Source organism: Lichenostomus cassidix, chromosome Z, assembly GCF_008360975.1.
Source record: "Lichenostomus cassidix isolate B80296 chromosome Z, HeHo_3.0, whole genome shotgun sequence".
NCBI lineage: Eukaryota > Metazoa > Chordata > Aves > Passeriformes > Meliphagidae > Lichenostomus > Lichenostomus cassidix.
This window is the reverse complement of record NC_139511.1, coordinates 47,242,301-47,267,587: the sequence shown is the minus strand read 5'-3', so window position 1 is coordinate 47,267,587 and position 25,287 is coordinate 47,242,301. Positions and strand designations below refer to the sequence as shown.

The 25,287-nt window shown below is 38.0% G+C and overlaps 1 protein-coding gene across 2 annotated transcripts; it reads left to right on the top strand.

The window, feature by feature from the left end:
* Nucleotides 1–3,049: 3,049 nt before the first annotated feature.
* LOC146424810 (uncharacterized) lies at nucleotides 3,050–20,853 on the top strand. Of its 2 annotated transcripts, none has more exons than XM_085042521.1 (7): nucleotides 3,050–3,143; nucleotides 6,166–6,330; nucleotides 8,218–8,340; nucleotides 10,264–10,313; nucleotides 12,135–12,221; nucleotides 13,589–13,681; nucleotides 18,134–20,853. In XM_085042521.1, the coding sequence occupies exons 2-7, from the start codon at nucleotides 6,219–6,221 to the stop codon at nucleotides 18,320–18,322; spliced, it is 654 nt and encodes a 217-aa protein (XP_084898647.1). In that variant the 5' UTR covers nucleotides 3,050–3,143; nucleotides 6,166–6,218; the 3' UTR covers nucleotides 18,323–20,853. The 2 variants fall into 2 exon arrangements, with proteins under 2 accessions (XP_084898647.1, XP_084898646.1); XM_085042520.1 differs by having other exon boundaries at nucleotides 10,264–10,335; nucleotides 12,133–12,221.
* The last annotated feature ends 4,434 nt before the right edge of the window (nucleotides 20,854–25,287 follow it).

Sequence of the window (25,287 nt, the reverse complement as noted above, 5' to 3'; positions counted from 1 at the left end):
GTGGTGAGAAAGCCTCTGGTCAGAGGCAGTGAATGCTCACCCTCTGCTGTGCAGGGGAGCCAAGCTGCAGGGACCCCTTCACCCCAGGAAAAGCTTATCCACAGGAGGGACAGCCGAGGGGCTGTCATGGCCCATCAAAGGCCCCCAAATTGTCCCCAAACCTTACACCAGAGATGATGCAACAAATCCACAGTGTTGCAAGGGACAGTGCTAAACTTGCCCTCCCTAGGGGAGGCACCTGGGCATTCCCACCTGGCCCAAATGTATAATAATTCACTACATTCTCTACTTTTCAGTGGCAGTGGTGGCAATGAGGGGAGATGACCCTCACTACCGAGAAGAACAGATGGAAGAGGGCAAGAAGACATTGCTGTGATCCTGGGAAGGGTGATACGCTTCTACTCAACCCCTGTCACTCTCTCCCTGTCCTGTTGTCCCATCCCCATCCTCTCAGCCCCACAAACCTCTTTATACCTCTATTTCTATTTCTATTTCTATTTCTATTTCTATTTCTATTTCTATCTTTTTCTTTTCTTCCTTTCTTCCTTTCTTCCTTTCTTCCTTTCTTCCTTTCTTCCTTTCTTCCTTTCTTCCTTTCTTCCTTTCTTCCTTCCTTCCTTCCTTCCTTCCTTCCTTCCTTCCTTCCTTCCTTCCTTCCTTCCTTCCTTCCTTCCTTCCTTCCTTCCTTGCTGGTGCCAGGTCCCAGCACATTGCAATGATTTGTATCTCTCTGGAATTGGCTGGTGACAGCTCACCTTTTCCAAATATTTTACTAATTTTCTGTGGATTCTGCACTTGTTCAGAGGTGAAGTTCCAGGCTGCCCACTGTCCTAGGCGCTTGCCCATTCTACCCCTCACTCTATTCTACTCGTAACTATCCAGCCCTGAGGCAGATCCCTGGGTAATGGTCTTACCTAGTTGTGTAACCTTACACAAGGCCTGAAGCACATTCATTTTACAGCAATGTGAAGGTGCTGGTTTGGACACCCTGGGGATACTGAGACTTCCCAAGAGCCGTTATAAGTCACCTGGAAGAGAACAAAAGGATGGCCGAGGATGTCTCCCCCACGGGTGGACTCTTGGAGGGGGTAGTTAAGGGTCATTCCCAACAGGTAGCTCCTGCCGTGCGAGTGCAGTGGCAGTGCTGGGTGACACACTGCCTCAATCCTGCCAACAGGCATCTTATCCGAACAAAAACCTGTGTTACAAAGTACATGAACATCATAAACTTCACCCAGAGCTGAGAAACGACACTACAGGGAATGCACACAGCAAGTAAGATGGTACATAACGCAACTCTGAAAATACACACCATGCTGAGATCAAGTACATCAGCATAGTGAGTAGCGACTAGAAAACCAATACAACTAATTGCTTATAAAAAATTTGTTTTAGCATGTCAGAACTGTGGTTTTCTTAACCCTTCATGCCACATGGGTTGGGTGCCAAAAGGGACTGTTGTGGTTTAACCCAGCAGGCAGATAAGCACCACACAAACTACTTGCTCACTCCCCTGTTGCCACTCCAGTATGGGGAAGAGAACTGGGGGAAAAAATCATGAAATTCACCCACTGAGATAAAGGCAGCTTAATAGGCCAGAAACAGGAGAGGAAACAAAAGTAACTATCATAAAAAAATTAGAATACACAAAAAAAGTAATGCACAATCCACAATGCAGCTGCTAGACACCTGCTAGCTGGTATCCGACCAAGAAGTAACCCCCAGCCAGCTTTGTCCCTAGCTGATATTACTGAGCTTTACACCATACAGTATGACATATCTCTTCAGTCAGTTGGGGTCAGCAATATCACCTGCGTCTCCTCCCAGCTACTTGTGCCTCCCAGCCTCCTCACTGGTGGTGTGGTGTGAGAAACAGAAAAGTCCTTTTCTTAGTGCTTAACACTTCACCCATCAGTGTGTTATCAAAATTATTCTTATCCTAAGTCTAAAACACAGAGCATTATACCATCTATCAGGATGAAAATTAGCTGTATCCCACCCAAGATTAGGATGACTGGGTACTGAAAGAACAAGCTAACGTCATGCCATTTAGAAACTTTCCCACATTTTTCAGACTGCTTGGGTAATAGACAAACACTTGAGATTTCAAAGTTTCAAATCGCTTTCTCATTAAACATATATTTTAAGAAAGTCCTTCTGCTGATAAACTACCAGTGTCCAGTGAGGGCTTAATAAACTAAAAAAGACTTTTCCTTAACCAAACACATGTATAATATAGAACTCCCTTTACATGGTGAACAAACTCTAGATAAAGGCAGTAGTTCGTTGATTGTAAGAAAACTCTGGCAAAAAAAAAGAGTCAGTGCCAGAGTTTCTAGAGGAGTTTCATTGTTTCGGTAAGGTAAATAAAAGTGTAATTTATTCCTATAAAAATGCAGGCCTCACTAATTTAAAAAAGTTAGGCAATATGAATAGAGAGGCTTCACCAAAAGGTGAGTGAAGGGTTAGAAATTTAAGTATGTAGATAAAGCCAACTGAACACTCTAGATGTGATAATAACAAACCTATGTATTACCTGGGATTCATGGGCAAAGAAATGCAGCACATCTGCTTTGATCAGTTCACTCATGTCACAAGTAGTCCAAGTATTTTAATTGATGCAATGCCTGCAAAGCCCGTTTGATAGCTGGTAAATGTTTAAGCAGTAAATTTTTATTGAGCTCCCTGCAACAGGGGCTACACTCCTACTTTTAATATGTCTATATTACTATAAACCCAGTATCTGGTTGTGACTCAGCCTTGGGAGAATGACAGATAACAAGACCAATATTAGTGACATAAAATATAGGAGTAGAATACACAGAACTAGTAGCTAAAATTTGCAGGCAGCTCTAGGCAGAAAAGCTTCTGTGGCATCTTATAGGAACATACATTTGAAAGTTTGTTCTTTCAACAGATTTCCAACACTCCTGCAATTCTGGGAGCAATTAGAACCATTAGAAAGTTGATATAAATGAGAGTATGTAGAGATCTAGGAGATTAGTTCCACGTCAGACTTTTGTTTTATGCAGAGCTTTGGCTTCCTGCCCTGTGTTCAGGCAATAAATTGGCTGTAACAGAGCTGCTTCTAGCATTCTGTTCAGTAGAAGTATCCCAGCAGAGACAAAAACACACAAAATAAGGTAAGAGTGAAAGATTACAGCAGGCTTAAATAAGCTTTAAGATTATATTTTCAGACTGCTTGTTTAGATTCTTGAAATAGCAATTTTTTCAGTTGACTGTAATGTTTTCTTGTGAAATTTCTTTCTTTATCTAGTTTACGTGCATTTTTATGTATTCCTATGTCTAGTTTAGATGATAGATTTTGTAAAGTCTGATTTGAAAGAGACCATAACCTCATTATTTATTAACTATAGGATGCCAAAAGTTCTTTTTAATCCACTGTTAAATCGGAACAAACTTGGAGGAGTTACTATGATCTTTGCTAGCAGGACTCATAGCTGCAACCCAATACACTCAACAAAAACAAGGTTCTGACCCTGTAAGGATTTTAGACATATCTTGTCATGAATATACCAATACATTATGAAATAATATTTGGAATATACCACAATATGAATGAATGCCAAAATTTTTTAAATGTTGTTTTCATGTACTGAATTTGGTTTAATTTAATTTTATGATCAGATGTGTCTTAGTTTTAAGTGAATGGGAGAATGATGGCTAAGAAGAAACAAGATCACTAAGGGGGCTAGAGAGGCTAAATATCAGACTTTTGTTGCTGTCTTCATATCAATGAATTTAAAAGGCTGTATAGCAGGAAAAAAATTCAAATTTCATCTGCTTTTAGTGTGATCTTGTGGTCGTTGGCCAAAAACATACTCACTTGTATCTGGTTTTAGCAGTTATAAGGGCTTTAACTCCTTTGTACTTAGCTTAGATGCAAAATGAAGCAAATCAGATCCGAGTTTCCAAAGCAGCAGTTGACAGGTCCGCAGCCAAGAATAATATCCAGGTCTTCCTAGTCCTCTTCAGTGTATACTTTACAGAAGAGAGAAAAGAACTGAAGAAATAGGTATGAAATACATTAAGATAAAGAAACCAACCTAGGGAGATATACACAGCATTAAAAGCTGTGACAAAAAATGAAAAGCATGGAAGTGGGTGACATCTATGTAAGAACATGTCATGACAGGAAGGGTTTATGGAAATGAGAGTATTTATATGTCACTCAGTCTTAAGGACTATGTGAGGCAACTCAAGTTTCTGAATTTTATGAAAGTTTCTGTCATTTATTGTGGAGAGCTTTAATTGTTCTGGAGAGCCAATAGAGGTAAAGTTCTACCATACACTTTCCTGTTTTCTACTTGTTTAAACTCGACAAAAGTTTAAACAAGACAAAATAATTATACTTTAGTACAGTCCTTCAGAATATCAGATTACCTGTCCATCATTCACCATAGAAAGTTTCTTAAGAATTTATCTACTTCCTAAATATGTTTCTGAAAATGTATTTGAGCTGTCCTGCCCTCTTCAAGAGTTCTTCAGAGTCCTGACTTGTAAGCATCCTTCTTTTCCTACAGTTGTGAGTGTAAGTAATGTGGGTGCAAGACCCTGAATATAGATCCAAATCAGGAATTAGGATCTTCAGAACTTACAATCAAGAGAAGCCAAACTAGAATTATACTTGTTCTCAGTAGTAATCTTCAGTAAGTGACTATCTGGTTTTGGGCCTCACAGACCTAGCAAAGTCTCCAAGCTTTGTTAATGCTGAATACCTAGCAGACTTATATCTCTCAAGATCCACAAGCTGGTATTACTGGCCATGCACAGGCCAGGGCCTGATTCAGGTAGAAGTTTCCAGAGAGCAGGTTCCAGTTAGAGCTTAGTGAAAAACACATAGAATGTTTTTTCTTTGTTTAGAATGCTCAGTGATAGAGCAGTTTCAGCAAGATGAGGAAGACCCAGTCTTTTCTTTCTCCCTCTGAGTACAAGTTAACTCTTCAAAATGTGAGACCTATTTACTAGGAAGAGCAATTATAATAAGTTTTTCACTTTTCAGTGACCTAACCAAATGTTGTTATATCTAGAGACAAAGAGAGTGAATAAGGGCCTCAGATACCCTTTTTAATCTAGTAACAAGAGAATTGCCAGGGGTGGAAGTCTTTCATTTCATGTAAATATTTAATACGAAGCTTTGCATCAGGGAAGTGAACCAAACTGGGAAACAGAACTGCCCTACCCTTCCTTAGTTGAATTCATAAGCCATTACACTTGTTTAGAGCCATGATCTCTCTAGCCTAACAGATATTTAGTTACTCTGTGCAAAGCTGCATGGGACTAAAATTGTCCTCCTCTACATTTAGTTAATTAACCAGGATACCAGATAGAATTGAAGCTTGCTCTTTTCTTTAGTCTGCACTTGCCATAAACACTTATCATAAACAGTTGACTTCAGGAGAACACCAAGACTTCAGAATTTCCCTTTCTTCAAACCAAAGGTCCTCAGCTTTTTTGAAATGCAGTGATTTAACTCGCAACTTCAGGATACCTTAGTAGCTGCCTGGATGGTTCCACCATCGAAGCAGTTCACATCCTTAGACATCAACCTCTCCTTCAGATATTTAACCTAACTGATATTTCTTACTAATTATAATATATTCCTCAAGTTTCCAAATTCCTGTCCTCATTCCTAAGGCAAGATTCCATGAACCTTCGTTTAAGATTGAAATATGCCAGCATATACCTCTAAGAGTCAGCTTATGATGTTTTGAAGTTACCATCATTTTCAATCACTTATGAATACTTTGATGATTATCTTAGACGGTATTCTGAAGGACAAAATGAATGTGGTTTTTCAATTTAGTTAGCAAAGTAGCTAGCTTCCTATGACAAACATAAAAAAATTTAAGTCACAAACATTGTTTATATCTCATCTAAAGGAAAGTCTTTCAAAATATATTCCTTCAATGTAACTATGTTATCCATGTCAGCCTGCATCTTAGTGGAAGTGTAGATAGTCAGCTGCTTTACTGTCACTGGAAACACACTGGTTTTGCCTTGCAAGACAAAGGCTTGGGTCATGCAAGCAGTCAAACATTTATTGAGTTTCTATGCTTCCATAACATGTCATTTATCAAAATCATGTTTGAAAACTTGTTTCTCAGTGGAAACACATGTGATAAATGCTAACTCCTGCTTTAGGACTGGAAAAGGAAGTCAGCTGAGGTTATCAGTATTTCTCAAGTCCCTCTGCAATGCTGCTCCGCTCAGGCCGTAGAAAGCCATATGGAAATCCTCTCCGTGGAAGAAAGTCTGTGGGGAAACAATTTCTGCTTGCAAAAAGGAGAACAGCTCCTGGAAAGCCAGGTAACTCTTACCTGAGTGGCACGTGTGTTTGTAATCTTGAAAAGAATATTCCAATCCAAGGCAGAATCCAACAAAATTAAGTGCCTGAAAGAGCTTTTCTATGATGCAGTCAAGAATAGAAATATTTGGTGAGAAAAAGACCCCCAAAACTACCTTTAAAATAACCAGAACAGAAATACTCCTTAAAATACTGACATTAGATCTTTCATACCACCAAGTTCAGACTGGTAATTCCTAATGTACAGATGTGTTCCCCTGGAAAAGAGTTAATGACATAAGAAGGCCTGCCAAACATTTTAGTTTGAGCATTTTACTAGTTCTTGTAATTCTAGTTAAAAGTGGAATTCTTACACTACAGTTTCTACAATACAAAATTTTTAAAAGGTTTTCTGTATTGATTGTTGTAGTTGTTGTCCTGTTGCTTTTTAACACAACTCATGTTTTTTTCTGGAAGCCTGATCTCCAGTTGCCTTTGAAGAGAAAACATTTGTCCAACTATAAATGAGCTATGCAAGTAATAAAAGATCCAACACAGAGCATGTCAGACCTGCCACTTCTGGAAGGTGTGACTTGGGCTGTCAGAATGTGCATCATCCTTCTCTTTCTTTGTGTGTGCAGAGTTTCTGCTCTGCCTAAGCAGGGTGGAAAGAAAGCTTCTTGGAAACAACACAATTTTTTCAAAATATTTGCTTAAAGGCAGATGTTTCAGAGGAAGTATCGTAAATGACAAAGGTTTGGTGAAGTCAAGCATTCCTAAAACATTATGCCCCTGCTAGTGCATTCTGTGTATCCTGTGTTGCTTGCCTGATTTTTCTGGCAAAACCAGGACTTTTTATCTTGAATAATACCCTGGAGGTCTGTGTGGTCTCAGAAATGTCTTAACTGCATTTGAAAGCACCAGACCTCTTCCAGTAAAACAATGTTCAGCTGAACCTAATGAAAATTGTGCCTTATAGTATTATTCTGTAGGTGTCTGACATCCATGTGTCTGGAGCATACAGACATATACAATACATCCCTCTCACATCCAGAGCACCACGGTTGTGTTCGGGAGTGAAAGGGAACTATTTCCCTCCTGGCAGCTTTTAGCTAGAAAAATCTGGGGTTTTTTGTTTTATTTTCAGTAAGATGTCTTATCCCTAAAATAAATGTTGCTATTTTAGGTAGCCATATACATTCTAACCTAAAAGTGTTGTTTATATGCAGATCCAATTTTGAAATCACAAAATTGAGAAACAGACAAGTACTTACCTGTGACATACAGGAAACTAGTCTATAAACAGTAAACTGCAGAGAAACATTCCATAGTTTACCTCTTATTTGCTTCATAATAAAGATTTAAAACTTTATTTTTCATGTCTTTCCATTTAAAGGCTTCTGTGAGCAACCTTGCTTTGGCTCAGGCTTCCCACAGCGCTCCATTGGCTACTCTAAGTGTACTCAGTCACCAACCAGCTGCAAATGTGGACCCCTCTCCCATGTTCAAATCGATTGGCCCCCTTTAGTTTTTTTTTCAGCTATCTGCACATTTTCCATCATCCCTCCTTCTTACACTATCACTCAGGCTCTTGGGTTGGAAGCCATTTTATCAAACTAAAGTTTTCACTTGTCTCTCTGAAAGGTTCAGCATACGTATTTTCTCTTCACTGACATAACCTTCTAAGCGAAGAAATATTTATTTTCCTTCTTCACACTGACATCAAGCTCCCAAAACAGCTGCTAAAACCCTCTGTGTAGCTTCTAATATGCATTGGCTATACTGCTCATAGTTCACATATACATAGATTATCAAGTAGATTGTTAGAAAATTACATTTGATCTTTTTATTATGGAAGGTTGCCATTTCTCTGTCAATAGTAAAATTAATTATAACTCATTTTTTATTAGCGTTTAGCCTGCGAGAAACAGTGAAATGTTATATACTAACTGAAGATTCGAAAACAGTGCATTTTGACATAGATGAAGATGGTCATCATGAAATATCTACCAAGGATTCACAATCTCATGAAGGTAGTGTGCTTCATATACCAAAACTCACTAACTGCATGTATAGTACTCAGGACATTTTTAAATGTACTATTAGGTGCAATATGTCCATTTCTGGGCCCCTCACTCCAAGAAGGACATTGAGGCTCTGGATCATGTCCAGAGAGTGAAACAAGACTGGTGAAGAATCTGGAGCACAAGTCCTGTGAGGAGCAGCTGAGGGAGCTAGGGGTTTTTATCCTGGAGAGAAGGAGGCTAAGGGGGACCTTATCACTCTGTACCACTGCCTGAAAGGAGGCTGTAGCCAGATGGGGGTGAGTCTCTTCTCCCAGGTAACAAGTGACAGGATGAGAGGAAATGACTTCAGGTTGTGCCAGGTGAGCTTTAAATTAGATATTTTAAAAAAAATTCTCTACTGAAAGTGCTGCCAAGCTTCAGAACAGGCTGCCCAGGGAAGTGGTTGCGTCACCACCCCTGTAAGGATTTAGGTGTGATGATTAGGAACATGGTGTACTCAGCAGTGTCAAATGAGTTGGATTCAATGGTCATACGGGTCTTTTCCAACCAAAATTATTCTATAATCCTGTGGTCTGTAGACATAACATTATATTGGGTCTGTATGAATATTGATAACAATACAAGAAAACTTTTATCCTGATTTACAGTAGGTATGTAATATACTTAGATGATTAGATTGTTTATGCTCATTTGACTTAGTGGGAAGTCTAGACATTTAGCTCTAAAGAAAGAGAAAGGAAAGATAATCCTCAATAACAAGTGCAAAATGGAGAAAATTAGAGCATGTTTTGGAATTTTTGGGGACTATTTTATTTTTCATGGAACTCTCTTTCTCAAATGGGGCTTCCCTATTTGAGACCAAAGATGGTGTCTTAACTATCATCATGGAAACAGTAGAGGATATAATTTTGGTAGAGAACAGTTAAATAATATCAAATGAAATTATTCTAAAATGATGCAATTATTCTTGAATGGTACCATTTCCAGAGATGTGAAAGTAGGGAAAAAACCCAATAAATCATATTTTTAACCAAAATAGAGGGAAAAGTTGAAAATTTTAAGTTAGCTTTTGAATTACTAAAACTATTATTCTATTAAATTGTGAATAATGACAGCTTCACTGATGGTGTACTTAACTGTGCTTTATATCTTTTTCTTGATAACTGCACAGAATTTTGAAGTCACTCAGACAATTAGTATTGTTAATTTATGAATAGAATCAAAACCTGTGTAGGTATATAGTGGAAGCAGTTTCTGAATAAATGCATAGTCTGCAGAAAATAGTGATATTCCTAGCAGACAAAAAAAAAAAAAAGAGATACTGTGTAATATGACTGTGTATGTAGATGCAAACACCACAGACATACATTCATTATGCAGTTAAGACAATATAAATATTAGCAACCAGTCGTAACTTGGATGTTTGTTGACTTTGACCTGAAGTGGGTGATGTTTTTTTGCAGCTGACTGGCTGTGTGATTCAGGCTGATGTTAGAAAAGCCAGAAAACACCTGCTGCTGCTACCTGTTACCTGTTACCTCCAATCGCCTACATTTCTTATTAGGTCCCCGCTTTCACTGCCAAAGCACTTCTGGCTCCTCTATAATAGCATATTAGGCCTTATCTCAGGTCACCAACCTCTAGTTTCTCAGGAATATTGTCTTTTGCAAAAGATAATTGATGAATCAATACACTTATTAGACTCAGCATTCAGACTTCAGAATACCTGTTTACAAGTCTACCTGTACAGTCTTCCAGGGTTAAATTAATTCAGAGACCCTCAAGACAAGAAATCTCATGTCTGTGGCTATTATACATTCTTTCTTCGATAATGCTTCAAAACAATTCTTTAAATTGCTTGTAATGTTTTTAAATTTGAGGACTGTATCTCACTTTCTCCACGTATTTGTTAAATATCTTCTATTTTAGATATTGCCTGGTTAAGTGTGTTCACAAGGAATGAAGCAGCAGTTACTGATAAGCCTCTTATGGGAAGAAAAGGTATCAAGTCTCTTGTGGGAATAAAAGGTGTCATCTCTTTGGTTGGGTCTGGTTTTGAAGGTACCTTTGACAGTAGGAAAAGAAGGCAGTAGTGGTTTACATCTAGATTTGACATTGGAAGTAACATATTGTACCAGATTTTTTACTTAGCTCAGGTTACTGGACAGCTCTAAAAATAAAAGAGCCTTTCTGTGTTCCATAAGAAGAAACCTTCAAAGTCACAAAATTTGCTTGGGCTGAACACAAATATATTTGAGGAAATATATTGTATACAAACTAGAACATAAGATTTTTTTAATAGAAAAACGTGGATGTTCTATTGCTGGCATATGAGTCTGAACTAGCAAAGAGCTGTTTTAGCAGGCGAGGAAAACCAAAAAGAAATTAATATGATGGAAGAGGAGGCACATTTTTGGAACTTTCATACTGTACACATAAGAAATTATTGCAAAAATCAAAGATATATTGGTTCCAAGTGTTACGGTGGAGGAAAAATGCACTCTAATTCCAGCATCAAGGGCTCCTGTAACCAATGAGAACAAATATCCACTACTGCACCTTGAAGAAGCACCAAATGCAGATCTCTAGGGAACAGTAGAAAAATATTGGTATCTTCCCAAATCCCAATGCTTTAAAGTTTAGGGATATCCCAAGCAAGAAATTATTTAATTTATTTAATTTCAAGGCATTTTCTTTGCATGGATTTTTAAATTACCCATTAGACTCTGGTAAGGTTTTAGTGACCAGTGAGACAAGGTAGTTCATTCAAAAGCCGTTAGAGAGTGGAAGGATCACATATGCAATCATGGAAAGGTTCTTTACTTTCCTTGCCATTCACTGGCTCCCGGATAGACCACTTGCCATGTTTTTCAGAGGTGAGAGAGGAAGTCAGGCTCCTTGGGACTTACTCAGACTAAATGTGTAAACAAGTCACAGTAAATGCTATACATGGAGAAAGCCAAGGATAGTTAGGATGTAAGTCATGTTGATGGATGTCCCTGGTCAACTGGATGGACTTCTGCATACCTCTTGTTGTCACCCTTCCTTCCAAGTGAGAACATTCTTGACTTGGAGAGGAAACCTCCCTTATCTGCTGATGTGTCTCTTAAATCCCACAGCTGACATCGGACAGTTGTAGCTGAGGTAATCTAAGGTGATGTCACAAAAAGTAATAGAAATGAGAGAATTGTAGACCTACAGTCTACTATACTTATCTGAATACCCATGTAAACTGAGTAAGGCTTACTCAGTTTAGGCTAGGGAGTTTCTCTCAACTTTTAACAAGGATTTTTGTGCTATTTTTAATGCTGTACCTGTCTCAGAAAGATTTCTTCAGAAGAATAACACTTTTGTTGTTATTTTGTTGTTATTTTGTTGTTAAAAATGCAAGAAGGATTTTGATCTCAAAACATGAGGAAAATAAAAGGGAAAAAATTCTACATTTTCCATAGTGACATATACATAGTCAGGTATATACCATAAACATGTTTATTACATGTGTTATCTACTACTATCTATGCTTTTGTAGCTCATATTACTTACATTAATGTATAACTGATATTCCATATATTGACTGTAAATGTAGGGAAATAAAAAATATACATGGCAAATTCAAATCCTCGTGAAGTCATAGGCTTTAAATGCTTTAGACAAGAGAATGGCATCAAGAGTGATTGTGTTTATTTCTATTCCTACACCTGTAAAGAAAAGTTTTCTCCTTGTAGAGTGCACTCAGCTCTGCTTCATTTTATAAAATGATACTCATATTATTAAAATATTCTTCTCTGTGTAAAACAGATTCTAAAAATTTGGTGATCCTCACACAGAGATCAAAGCTTAATGAATTTGTCCAATTGTGCAAGGGTAAGAAAAGTCTCTCTCTGAAGGTAAGAAGTTGTTTATTTGCTTTATAATTCCTGGATGCTCTTTCTTATTGTAGAACAATTTCTCCCACAATTTCTTTTCAAATTCACTTTACTTAACCACCTTCCACATTTCATAGGTTCTGAGTACATCCTTTTATTCTGTTTTGGGAAATAATCAAAGAAGGTTATTGCAAAAATATTTTCCTTGGGTAGTTAACTACTGCCACTAGAAGTCAGTTGGGAATGTTAAGGTCCAGTGTCTGTGGAGGAGGAGGGAGCTTCTTAGCCAGTAAACATGCAGGAAAATAAGAAGGTAGGAAAAAGCAGGCATCATGCCTTGGAAAGAGATGAGTTTAAGATGGAAATTATTTTCTTCCAATGAACTCACATTACAGGATAAGGAATGTGATGAAAAGAAAACACTGAACATCCTGCTTTAAACATTTACCATTTGTTGTCTAAACATTGTCAAGTTTTCCAGTCTTGTGAAGGTTTGTTTCTGGTGGGAAGAGATGGCAAAGATAGCCTTCTGTAGTGAGGGATTATAACCATTGCTAAAATCTGTCTGAGGAAGAATGCTATGTTGCAATTTACCCTGTAAAATAGATCAAAGGTCCAAGAACCTCTGTTTACACAAGTATGTTAAGATAAAGAATGACCCTTCATCTAATGTCAGCCATTCATGATGGTGTAAATCACCAAATGCTTCCTCAAGAAGTCTTTGATGTTTTTCATTTGTTTTTAACTCACACATGACTCTACATAAAATTTATTTCCTGGGTTTTTTTCTAGGGAAATATATGTTGTTAGATACATACATTATATTTATAGCCTATTACTCACAGAAAAGCATCATCCTTTCCTGTAATAGCAACTATTTAAAAATATTTTTCTGGTTCAGAGGTTACCTTTTCATAAATTAATTGAAGGGTGTTCCACCAAAGCAGGAGAAGAACTGAGTGTTGAGCCCTAATGGATTTTACTTTCCGATGAACTATTTTAAAATTCCAGGTCATACCAGATTATGTTTCTTGGCATAACTGAAAGCAGTTCTTATCTGAATATGAGGTAAGACACAGTTGGTGTCTACCAAATATATAAAAACCTTGGAAAGATCATGGACTTTTCTTTTCCCAACACAATACAAATAATTTTCTTAATCTCAGTGAGAATTCTGGTATGGAAGATAACAAGGCTTCTTATCTGGAATAAAATTTTGATATCCTGGTAAGGTTCAGTCAGGGCTGCAAAAATTAATGACCTTTAAAAAAAAAGATAGTTTTCTTTAGAATTAACACAATGTTTGATGGGTTTAAAAAGAAAAATATTAAGAAAAAATTACCATATTGAATTACAAAATTAACAAATCTGTGTGGTTGTAAACACAGGTCTTAAAAGCATCCTGTTCGGAGACAGATTATCCTTCAGTGGAGAGATGCAATATGAAAACGTGCAACCATGAAGATCCTGACTTTAAACAGGTATGCAATCATGATCAAACAAGTAAGAACCTGTGTGTGATACTGTGTAGGCAAACACAGGTGTGTAAAAAGGGCAGCTAAATTAATCCTGTTACTCATTAAATGACAAATTGCTTATTTCCTTTCAGCTGGCTTTTAGTGTTTTCCTCAGAAAAAGGAAAACAAAAAACTTTGTCTTGACTTGTATTCATGGTTACATCCTTCCATCTCCAGGCAAAATATCTCACTTTCAATTAAAACATGAGAGGTGGATGTGTTTCCTGTATTTTTATGCTTATACAAAATGGAGGGAGATACAAAGTAGATTTCATCTGGTACAAATTCTTAGGCAAGGTCTAGAAAACCTGGATGAATGTATTAACAGATCTAGAAGGATCAGATTACAAAAGTTATGATGTTTTAAGAACTAATGAATCCATCAGTCATAAACTTCTGGGAAGTAATAAACACCTGTCATACTTTCAGACTGAATTTCATATCATCAGATGATTCAAAATCAGGACTAATACATGAAAGCTTGGTTTTCTTGGATCTTCTCTAGATAGAAACAATAAAACATAGTAGCCACATGAAGGAAATTGGTTGCTCTTTAGGATACCTTACATAAACATTATAACCTAGAGAAAATGCAAAACTAAGGAAATGTAACTAATAATAATTTTTAAGGTTGTACCCTTGTGGGTTTATTATTCAACTGAAAAGACAATCTTCCAAATTTCAATAGGAGAAAGTAGAACTATCTGGGCTCAGATAGTTTCAGAACTTGATAATAGTGCCTTTGAAACCCTGAAAACTTGAAATTCCCAGTCTAATATTTTTAACATTACTAACCTTTCTCCTAAATCATGAAGTATTGAATTACCAATTCCAGTAAATTGAAGTCTTTCTGAAATGGTTTTCAAAAGGTATGAGCTACACTACTAACAATTAATGAACAAATCTTCTGTATCCTGGGCCTGGAAAATCTAAGTGCATCCTTCAGTTTAATGTCTGCTGAATTACTCACCTGCAACTCATTTTCCGGGGCTCTCTACAAAGAAGGAGAAAGCAACGAAGCCTAGGAAATTTATAAGGCAGCTTATAGTCCCCTCCTTGTACACTGTAAACTATCAGAGTCGTATTCTATTTTGCATATTATATTTAATACACTCTTTTAACACAAAAAACACATGCCTTTTCTGTGGAGCTGTTCACAGGGAAAGACTTAGTGTCTTGATGCCAGCAAGTTTTGGGAGATGTCTGGAAGTAGCTGTAACAGTTGCCTGTAGAGACCTATTTATCCATTTGGCTTTTTAAGCATAGTTAAACTGAAAAATTCTTTCTGGGAACCCATTCAACCTAACAAGACAGATAGTGATCTGCTCATATGGTTTCTTGCTGATAGCCAGAAACAGAAGAAAAATTGTTACTCATTTGTACGGGAAGAGATCAGAGGCCTGCACTTGAACCACATCCAGTTGGGTAAAGAGGCAAAATCATGGGCAGCACTGAATCATGAGATTCTTTATAAACCTTCTAAAATGAGTGCACTGATGAGCAAATAATTTCTAGTGTGATGAATAAAGCCTGCATTGTCCTTATTATGAGAAAGTGTGGGAGTAGTGCACTGAGGAGAAATACTTCTCATGGATAATGACAAAACTATGCGGGGTTGTAATGTGATATTTAATCTGCTAGCTTTAAGTACTAAATCTTAAAGGCAGGCACTTTCCTTTTTTAATTTGAAGGCTGCCAGTACAGTTACCAGGTCCATAGCTTTTCTGATGCTAATGAGGTGGCAGCTCAGTTCTACTGGTTTGCTTATCATCATTGTATGATTTACGCCTCTTTGATCACGTGCTCATTTCCTTGCTTCATCTGAGGCAAAATGTGGATTGAAGTGTGCCCTGTACTCCTTTACCTAATGTATCATAAAACCACAAGATGTTCTGTTGCAGCTGGCCTTCAAATCCATTCCTTTTAACCTTCTAGTTTCTTCCTAGTTTGGAGTGCAGCAGTTTAACCTAGCTTGGAGTAATGCTCATTGCTCCATATTCAATCTGACTTTATATAATTTTGAGTCTACTTATTTTAAAACTTGTATTCTACTTTTCCTTGTCTCTTTCTGTAGCTTCCATCACTGACATGTTTTTCTTTAGTCTGTGAACACAATATTTGTCTGATAATATTTGAAGACAATATTTTTCTGATGTGAGCATATGTGGGTTCTTTCAAATGCATTGTGAATCACCTGTAGGATAAGAGTAAAGGTGTCATTTTTGCCATTAAATGTGAAACCTAAGTGGCAAATTGGTTCTTCATTTAATGCAATGGAAAAGAGATGGTCAGATTGTAACTAAAAATCAGTAGTCTTTTCTTGGATCTTGCAAATTATCTTGACTGCTACTGTAGAAACTGTCCCCAGGAGCAACTTTATCTGGTGGTAGTCCACTACAGTCTCCAGGTTTTCTCATCATCCTTCTCTACAGATCATAATAGAATATTACGTCAGCCATGATTTCTTACAAAATATTTTGTTCTTCAAGGACCTGCTGCACCTCCCAGCCCTAACAATGTTTCATTATGCTTCTACTCCGAGTTCCTCTGTCTTCTCCCAGTGACATAATGTCATTTGCCAAATCACTTTCCTGTCATAGTTTTCTATCTAATTTTCCATTATTTCATGCAGGTGTTTCAGCAGAACTTTTAAAATTTCTGAATCTCAATCTGCTTTTGAAAGTATGTAATTTTCACTTTACATTCACAAGATCCCATTAGAATCTCCCTTGCTCTACCATTAATTTCTTCATTGTACATATGAATCGCTCTCCTTGCTTCTGCAGGTTTTCTTTCACCATTTTTTCTTATTCCATTTATATTTACTATTTACCATTCTGAGTCCCTAGAAGATATTTCTTTCCCAATGACAAATTTTCTTCCACTTCTTTAACAGTATTTTTTAAAACAGACTTTTTGGGTTGAAGCTGCAGATACACTGCTGTTACATTGGTTTGATCAGGACAGAATGTTTTAGCTGCTTCCCATTATAGCTTTGCTGACAATAGAAGGTGTATCCTCAAGTTTCTTTCAGGTACTCTGCAATAACTGTATGGCATTTTCTTTCCATCCTCTGTTGTCATACGGGCTGAAAGGACACCTTTCCATGGAAAGGTAGTTATTGCCAATGCTGTAAACTCCTGCACAGCTGGTACTCTTTAGTGTGCTCCTGCTTCTCCTCAAGCATTCAGTTTCCTTTTAGAGGTCCCCTTAAGCAATGACAATACACTAAACTGGTCAGAGTTATAGAACTGTCTCATGGGTAGGATGAGAATGTTCAAAGAGGTCAGTCAAAAGGAAAGTTTAAATAATTTGGTTATGATATGTTCAGTCCTTCTCAAAAGATGCTATAAATTCCCTGCTCTTTGGCAGGAGGTTGAATTGGGGGAAACACAAATTTCAACCTTCTCTTAATTAAGGCCTTACTATTAGCAGCAGATAACTGTTCACACAGTATTCTCAGTTACTGCTTCACTCAGTGCACACAGTCAAGAGCAGGGGCTAGCTCACACCCACACTCCAGAGGATTCCAAGCAGCTGTGCACAGTCACACCCTGGGCCCTGGGTTCAGCAGCTGTGTTCACATGCCCTGCCCTATAATCTTTGTCCAGCTAGAGCAGCTGCAACCCCCTTGGATGTGGTGTGGATTACATGACCCGTGGTAGGTGCTGGAGGTGTGCTGGAGACCATGGGCAGGTTCAGCAGCCCCTTGGTACCCCAAGATTACCAGTTTCTACAGATTTGAGCACGTACTCTTCCTCTATCTGGCATGATGTCTTTTTATAACTATTTCTCCATTCCTACCCTAAGGTGCCTACCAAGTCCATAAACACACACACACACACACACACACACACATGCAAAGAAAGTCTTTGGACAATAGCTGTTCCTCCAGAGATAGATCTTAAATAAAAAGTTCATTGGAAACCAGAGATGTACAGAGAAGCCATAGGTAATAGAAGAGTTGATTAAGAGTAATTTCTACTGAAACATTCTAATTTTACTTCAAAAGAGGCAAGAAAAATAGTGGATTGACATTTCATTGTTAGTGCCAGTTGACAGCTTATACCTAAAGTAAGAAAATAACCAGATGAAAAACCTAAGTTGTTGTAATGACTTTGGGGAAGTTGTGCTGTTGTTTTTGTGAAGCAAAGGAATGCATCTATTAGTCTGGTATTGGTCAGTCCTTTGAGGGAGATGGGTACTATTTTATTCACAGTTACCACAAAATCTATCCCAAAATGAATATTTGTTGTCTAAGATTTATTTAAAAATTAGTAAATGTGAGTCACTGGAGAAAAGCATAGCAAGCATAATATATAACAAGACAACAATATACATGACTTTTTGTCTCATTTAACATTATAGAAAGGGATTAGAAATACAACCTGTTCTTTAATTTGTGTATTTTCATAGCTGAGTGAAGATAATAACTTTTTCATCATGCATTACCAAGGAGATTCAGTGCAGTTCCAATGCTATGAAGATACAAGTTACTATCTGTGTGTGAACGACGACTCACTTGATATTCGCAAGCTGGAAAGCAAAGCACCCAATGAGGAAAAAAATTTTTGCTTCAGGGTGTCATACTTACAAGAAAAGTAAATTGTCTATCTTTCAGTGGCCTAAGTCCCCATACAGCTCCTAAGAAGATGAGGAATGTTGAGATCAACTAATTTCTGTTTGGACTAAATTCTTACATTTTCATAATTTCTAGGTCACCAACATCCTTTATTTCTGTACTTTCAACAGCAAAAGAAGAAGACTAATTTTAAAAACATACTAACTGATCAGTCTCTGTGTCTTAACTACACAATTATGTTTTTAAGGAAACAAAATATTCTGGTATGGGAAAAATATACAGGGGATATTTCAAAGATGGCACCAATAAGCAACATATATGAATATGATCATAAAATGTGCAGTTAGTTCTCCATGTGGTAAACATTTTACTTTTTAAAAAATGTCTCTTATTAGCTCACCTGAACTTGACAAAAAAACATTTAGAAGTTGTTAAATGCATATGAGCATGTCCTGACTGACTGACCTTGAGAAAAGAGTGGAAAAGGTGTCTTGGGTCTATCTGAGAATAAGGGAAGATGCTGGAAGTTAGAAGGTCTCTCTGCACCTGTAGCTCCAACTCAGCCCATACACTCCATTATGTAATTTTAGCATCCATCCAGTATGGAAGCTCTCTAAGAAAATGTACACAGACTATCAGATGCACAATGTGCATGCAGAGGGAGGGAGGCACATTGAACTGACTTGTCATAAAAAATGCCTGCAAACACAGCAAAAAATTGCTCTGACACATTGACTCTCCCTTCTGAATCATAGAGGGAAATGCAGTCATATGTTCAATGGTGAAGCAGAGTGCAGAACAACATCAGAAGAAAGAGTACTCTTCAAAATTACTGAATAAAATAAACGCTGGTGTTTATGTGGGGTACACTGCAGGAGCCATAAGAGTACCTAGCTTTGAGCAACAGTGTCTGCATCAGTGTCAAATGGCAGATGCTGACACTTAAATGCCCACAGACCATACCCTGCAAAGCATAACACATTTGAAATATATGAGAAAACACCTGAAATTTATTAGGATCAGTAGGTGATAAAGATCTGGTTCTTCACTGCTCTGCATGGAATTCCACTGTGATTTAGTGGCAATTTTCTGTGATGTGAGATATTTGAGACTGTCTGTGTATAAATGATAGACATGATACACCTATGCCAAGAGGCTGATGTTTAGCTGCAGCTAAACAGCTCACAGATACACAACACTTGCACGAATTGCTCTGTGTAAACATAATAAACAATGTACACCAGAAATAGGATCCCAATGCTAGTCAGTCATTCAGTCAGTCAGTCAGTCAGTCAGTCACACCAGTGCACATAGTCCACTGTAGACTAAACTCCAAAGGTCTGTGTGACCTTAACAAGATTTCACAGCTTGCTTGTTGTATTCTTCAAATAGCAAAAATCATTGTGGTTGTTGTAATGCTCACTGAAGAGAGCTTTTAAGTATTTCATAAATAATACTTACAACTTCTGGACTTACCAAGAGTCCAATAAAATTAGTGTGAAGAAAAAACCTGAAAAGTCTAGATATTACTTTCAGCATATATTATCCTAGAATAAAATTATTTTAGCAGTGCCTATGATGCTGCACAGGAGATAGATTCAATCATGTAGTAGGTGCATTAATTTCACTGCCAGATACACTAACAATTCATAATCATACATTTATTATTGGTACTGTAATCACCTCACCAAATTACAGAACCTGCTAGATGGCAAGTTGATGAAAAGATGGCAAGCCATCAGAAAGCTTGTACAAACCATATTAATGAAATCAGCATTGTTGACACCACCACAAAAGTAACATTTACTTCAGTGAAATTTTATTCTGTTTTATAGTTAAAACTTAAATTTAACTAATTTAAGTTCTGCATGGTTATGTGCAGAATTTTGTACTTTCACCATCTGCCACCTTATCTTTTTTTTAAAGAGTTCAAGGGGAAAAAAGCCCTTATAGAAAAGAGCAGTGGTAATTTTGTAAAATTTCAGATTTTATATCTAAGATAGTAACATTCTTTGCTCATAAAACCTAATAAAATCAGACATCTTTGTAACTCTAAATGTACATAGTAAAGAAAGTTAAAAAATTTATCCTAATCTTTTCTGGAGTCTTATTTTGATCATGAAATCCCTTCAAACTGACATGTTACGATTCCCACTAATCTATGCGTCTTGTGAGTGGCAGGTAAGTTTTTTAATGTGAGGTGGAAATCATACACAAATTTTACTTTAAAATAGAAAAAGAAAGCCAGTTAGTCTTTTAGAAAAATTTAGTTTCTAACACTTTAGAATAAAAAAAAATCCAACGTGCTTAACATTTGAATGTGAAATATAATTAGTGTTTACCAATAATGATATTCTTTAACTTTTATTTAGCAGATGTGATAATTATTAAAATAATACCGATATTTTGCTCTTGTATTTCTGCCCTTCTAAAGCTGTGCCTGAAAAAAAGTACTTCATTTTGTTTGCTGTAGACCAATGTAATGGAATATTCTTCAAATATAACTTCTAGTATTATATTTGTGATACAAATAAAACCTGTTAGAAGAACTGCAGTAACTGTGAAGTGGGTGATCCTTCTCTGTATTACATACCACCTTCATAATAGGGAACCAAAAGAACTAGCAGCTGAACTAGAAACTGTCAGTCTACTGAATGCCTATACAATCTACAAAATTATTACAATCTCTCATTGGTGCAAGTGCAATACCACTAAAACTTGAAAGTAATCCAAACGACGCAGTTTCTGTTAAGAATCTTCAGTGACACAATACCTCAGTAGGTGGACCCCTTGATGCCTCTTCCTTGCTGTTAGGTTCTCACCCTGCAGTCACTCACAATCTGATGTCAAGGGTTCTTTGTTCTTAGACAGGATGGTGTGATCAGGATGCTATTACTGTAGATACAATAATACATGTGCATCTTGTAACTCCCAGCTGATTTAAACAGGAGAGTACTCTGCCTTGAGTGTTGCTACTTTTAGATATACATGACATGAATTTTGAAGATGTGTATAAATAGACATTACTTTAGTGTCATCTTGGTTTTGATTCTGCTTGTCCATAATTTGTCTAACCAAAGAAACCATAGGTTGTGTGCTTTAAATGCAGCTCCTCATATTCCCTGTTTATACAAAGAAACTGCAGAGAAAAAGATTCTTTACCAGCCCCTCCCTTCATTGCTCTTGGCAAGTGGCATGGGCTAACTGGTGCCCAGAAACGAGGAGCAGGGGCTGCTATCGCACAGCTCCTTGAAGTCGTCCGTCTCTAGCACCATCTTGTGGACTGTAGCGAACTGCTATCCACATTTCATTACACCAGCAAGCTGTAAAAAGATCTCATCAGCTGAAACAAAAAATATATTTCTTTTTATAAACCTTGATATTAATTTCCAGATGATATAGAGTCTAGTTCTCCTGTGTCTGGAATGACTAAAGGAGCAGAAAAGCAGGTCAAGGAAAGAAGATTTTCCTCCCTGTTTGGCATTCTCAAGGGCATGTCTGCATGTGAGGGTGTGCCCCCACTTCCCCCATTTCTGCTCGAGCAATGACCACCGGTGATGTTCGTGGTGGCTGCATCTGGCTGATAGATACAATAGGTCAGAGCCAGAACTCTTGCTCAGCAGCTAAGGGCTGTAATTCTTGTTCAACAGGCAAGGGCTGGTTGAGCACATGCCAAATACAGGTGGTGCAAGTCAACCATCCTCCCCCATGAACAAAGGACAGCCAGGGCACATTGATCTCTCCCGTGGGACAGCAGCCTGCAGCCAGGATCTCCCCTTGACTGGGACACCTCTCAAAGGTTGAGATTCCTTGCTGTAACAGATCCATGGTAAGTGATCAGGAGGATCCTGAACTTTGAAATCTTTCCTAAGTGATAGAAAGGATTGATTGTGCCCATAAAATCATTTAGACATGAACCATTGACCAAGTCTGGGACTAAGTCTGGATCCAGCTGCATGTGAGCTCCTCTCATGAAAGAAGTTTAGAAAGCAACAGGATCCTTTCTGAACGTCATGACTCAACAGCAGGGTCTCCAATAGTTCTGCTTGAGTCTGTTCTTCATGCAGCACACAATCAACAGATCCGTGCCATCAAATCTGATTAAACCACTGTCACATTTACTATGAAATTTTGTTAAATCACTGTTTTATACCAAAACCCATGTTGCTACATTACAAGTGAAGTGCATCAATCTGTCCACAACACAGCAGTACTGTGTTCAGTTCTGAGCTTTCCAACACATGCTGGAAGAAAGCTGAGCAGTGGCACGAGAAAGTGAGGAATATAGAGCATTTGGGGAGGAAGAGCTAGGACAGCAGTTTTTATTTAGACTGGAGATTAGAAGGATCACACTTCACTTACCTGCAGGAGGACTGTCAAGAAACTGGAACCAAACTTTCCTTAGAGGTGCACAGAAGAAGGACAATGGGCAGAAGTCACTTGTTATGAATTTTGACCACCTGTAAAGAAGAAGAAAAATGACACAGATAGGTAGGAATTGAAGCAGGTTTTGTGATTACAAAGTGTTCATCCTCTGAGTTTTTCAAAATTCAGTGGAACAGGGCTCTGTGCAACCTCAACTAATACTGAAGGCAAGCCTGCTTTGAACAGGTGGTTTGACAAAATTACCTCAAGCAGTTCTTTTCAATATAAATTACATTGTGATCCTATGATTCAAAGGAAGCTTCTGTGTCTTGGAACTTACAGAGAATTTAATCCAAAGAGCAGAAGAATTCAATAGAACCTACACAAACACACAGATGAACAACACAAAAGAAAACAAAATAAATCCTGTTGATTTCACCCCAAAGCACAGGGTTTTCAGGATTACTCACAGGCTTGAGGTCAAGAGAAAACACATTCAGAGTCAGGTAAAAATGTTATTACAAGTGAAAGATTCCTTCTTTATCTTCAGAAAACTCAAATCAAAACATGTAGGCTATTTCAAAGCACAAAATTTTATAAGGAAAACAAGGGTTCATTCAGAATATGAAAAATAATTGCAATATGATTAAGAGGAGTATTTGGAAGTTAGTGTCATTTTACCTGATTGCTTCTGAGACAGTTCTTGCAATAACTCTTGCAATAATTCAATATCTGAATGCTCTCGGTAAGAACATCTCATTAGAGTGAGCTCAAGTCAGTTCTGTAAGGATTTACTCCACCCTTCACCCCAACATTAAAAGTAATGAATAAACTACAATTTTTAAAGACATCAGAATGTACTTTAAGTATTGTAACAATGTTATAAACTGAGAGACCTAAAAGACGTAGCTGCAACTGTTGTCTAAATTTCACAAGCTATGCAAATTACTATCAGCAAAATTAATTTTGTGCAATAAATGTATTTTTCTCTTACATACATTGAAGTTGGGGCTGAAGACAGGCATGGTATTTTCTGAAATCTTAAGATTACCTTGTTAGGCACTATACCACAAAGCCTGACATTTCCACTGCTTTCTCACAAAAATGTTTATGAAGAGCAAGCCACTAGATTGTCAGTACTTTAATGAAGTTGTTGATGTAGCAGCCTTCAAGCCTAACTGTTGTCAAAGCAAATAACAGAAGCAATTAGCAGACATTGATAGGAGAAATGAAAATATTGTTTAATATATCTTTCCTGCAGTTTATTGACAAAGGGATTCTAAGGTGTTTTACAGAGAATAAATAGGAGAGGTACATGAAAAAAATGGGGTAAGGAAGTCTGAAAAAGGATTGAAATTGGAGAGAAAAAACAGTAAAGAATTTTTTCCTAGTATCTAATACAAGCCTACTGTCTTTCAGTTTAAAGCTATTGCCCCTTGGACTGCCACTACATGCCCTTATAAAAAATGACTTTGCAGGTTTCTTGTAGGCTCCCTTCAGGCACTGGCAGGTTGTAGTTGGTCACCCTGAAGCCTTTTCTTTTCCTAGCTGAACAATCTCAATTCTCTCAACTTCCTCACAGAAGAGGTGCTCCATCCCTCTGATCATCTTCATGGCCTCCTCTGGACTCAACTCCAACAGGTCCATGTCCTTCCTGTGCAGGGACCCCAGAGCTGATGCAGCACTGCAGGTGGGGTCTCACCAGAGCAGAGCAGAGGGGCAGAATCCCCTCCCCGGTCCTGCTGCCCACTCTGCTTTGGATGCAGCCCAGGACACATTTGGCTTTCAGGGCTGTGAGTGCACATGGCTGGGTCATGTCCAGCCTCTCACCCACCAGCACCCCCAAGTGCTGCCAAGAACTTGGCAGAGCTGCTCTGATCTGTTCATCCCCAGCCTGTTCTGGTACTGGGGGGTTCCCTGACTCAGATGCAACACCTTACACTTGGTCTGTCATGGTTTAATCCCAGCCAACAGCCAAGCCTATGCAGTGTCTCTCTACTTGCCCAGCAGTGGGATTGGAGAGAGAATGGGAAAGGTAAAATGCAGAAAATTCATGGGCTGAGATAAAGACAATTTAATAGGGAAAGAAAGAAACATGCACAGAAGCAAAGCAAAACAAGGAATCAATTCCGTGCTTCCCATGGGCAGGCAGATGTTCATCCTCTCCAGGAGAGCAAGAATCCATCGCACATAAAGGTGACTTGGGAAGATAAACACCATCACTCCAAATGTCCCTCCCGCTGCTTCCTTATTCTTGTCCTCCTCACTTTATGCTCTGAGCATGAGGCCATTGGTGTGGAATATCCTTTTGGTCAGTTTGGGTCAGCTGTCCTGGCTGTGTCTCCTTCCCGTTTCTCATGCAACCCGTCTTCTTGCCAGCATGGCCATACAAAAAGCAGAAAAGGCCTTGGCTCTGTGCAATCCCTGCTCAGCAATAACAAAAACATCTCTCCATTATCCAACCCATGTTTGGCACAAATTAAAAATACAGCCCCACGCCAGCCACTGTGAAGGTTAACTCTACACCAGCCAAAACCAGTACACTTCGTTAAACCTCATGAGACTCCCATGGATCCATTTCTTAACTTGTTCAGGGCCTTCTGGAGCACATCCCATCCTTCAG

Bases quoted from the DNA above. Each gene is read 5' to 3' on its own strand.
- LOC146424810 (XM_085042520.1), top strand. From the start codon at position 6,219: ATGCTGCTCCGCTCAGGCCGTAGAAAGCCATATGGAAATCCTCTCCGT. The intron at 6,331-8,217 runs GTAACTCTTACC...ATTTTTTATTAG, and splicing joins AACAGCTCCTGGAAAGCCAG to CGTTTAGCCTGCGAGAAACA. The intron at 8,341-10,263 runs GTAGTGTGCTTC...CTTCTATTTTAG, and splicing joins GGATTCACAATCTCATGAAG to ATATTGCCTGGTTAAGTGTG.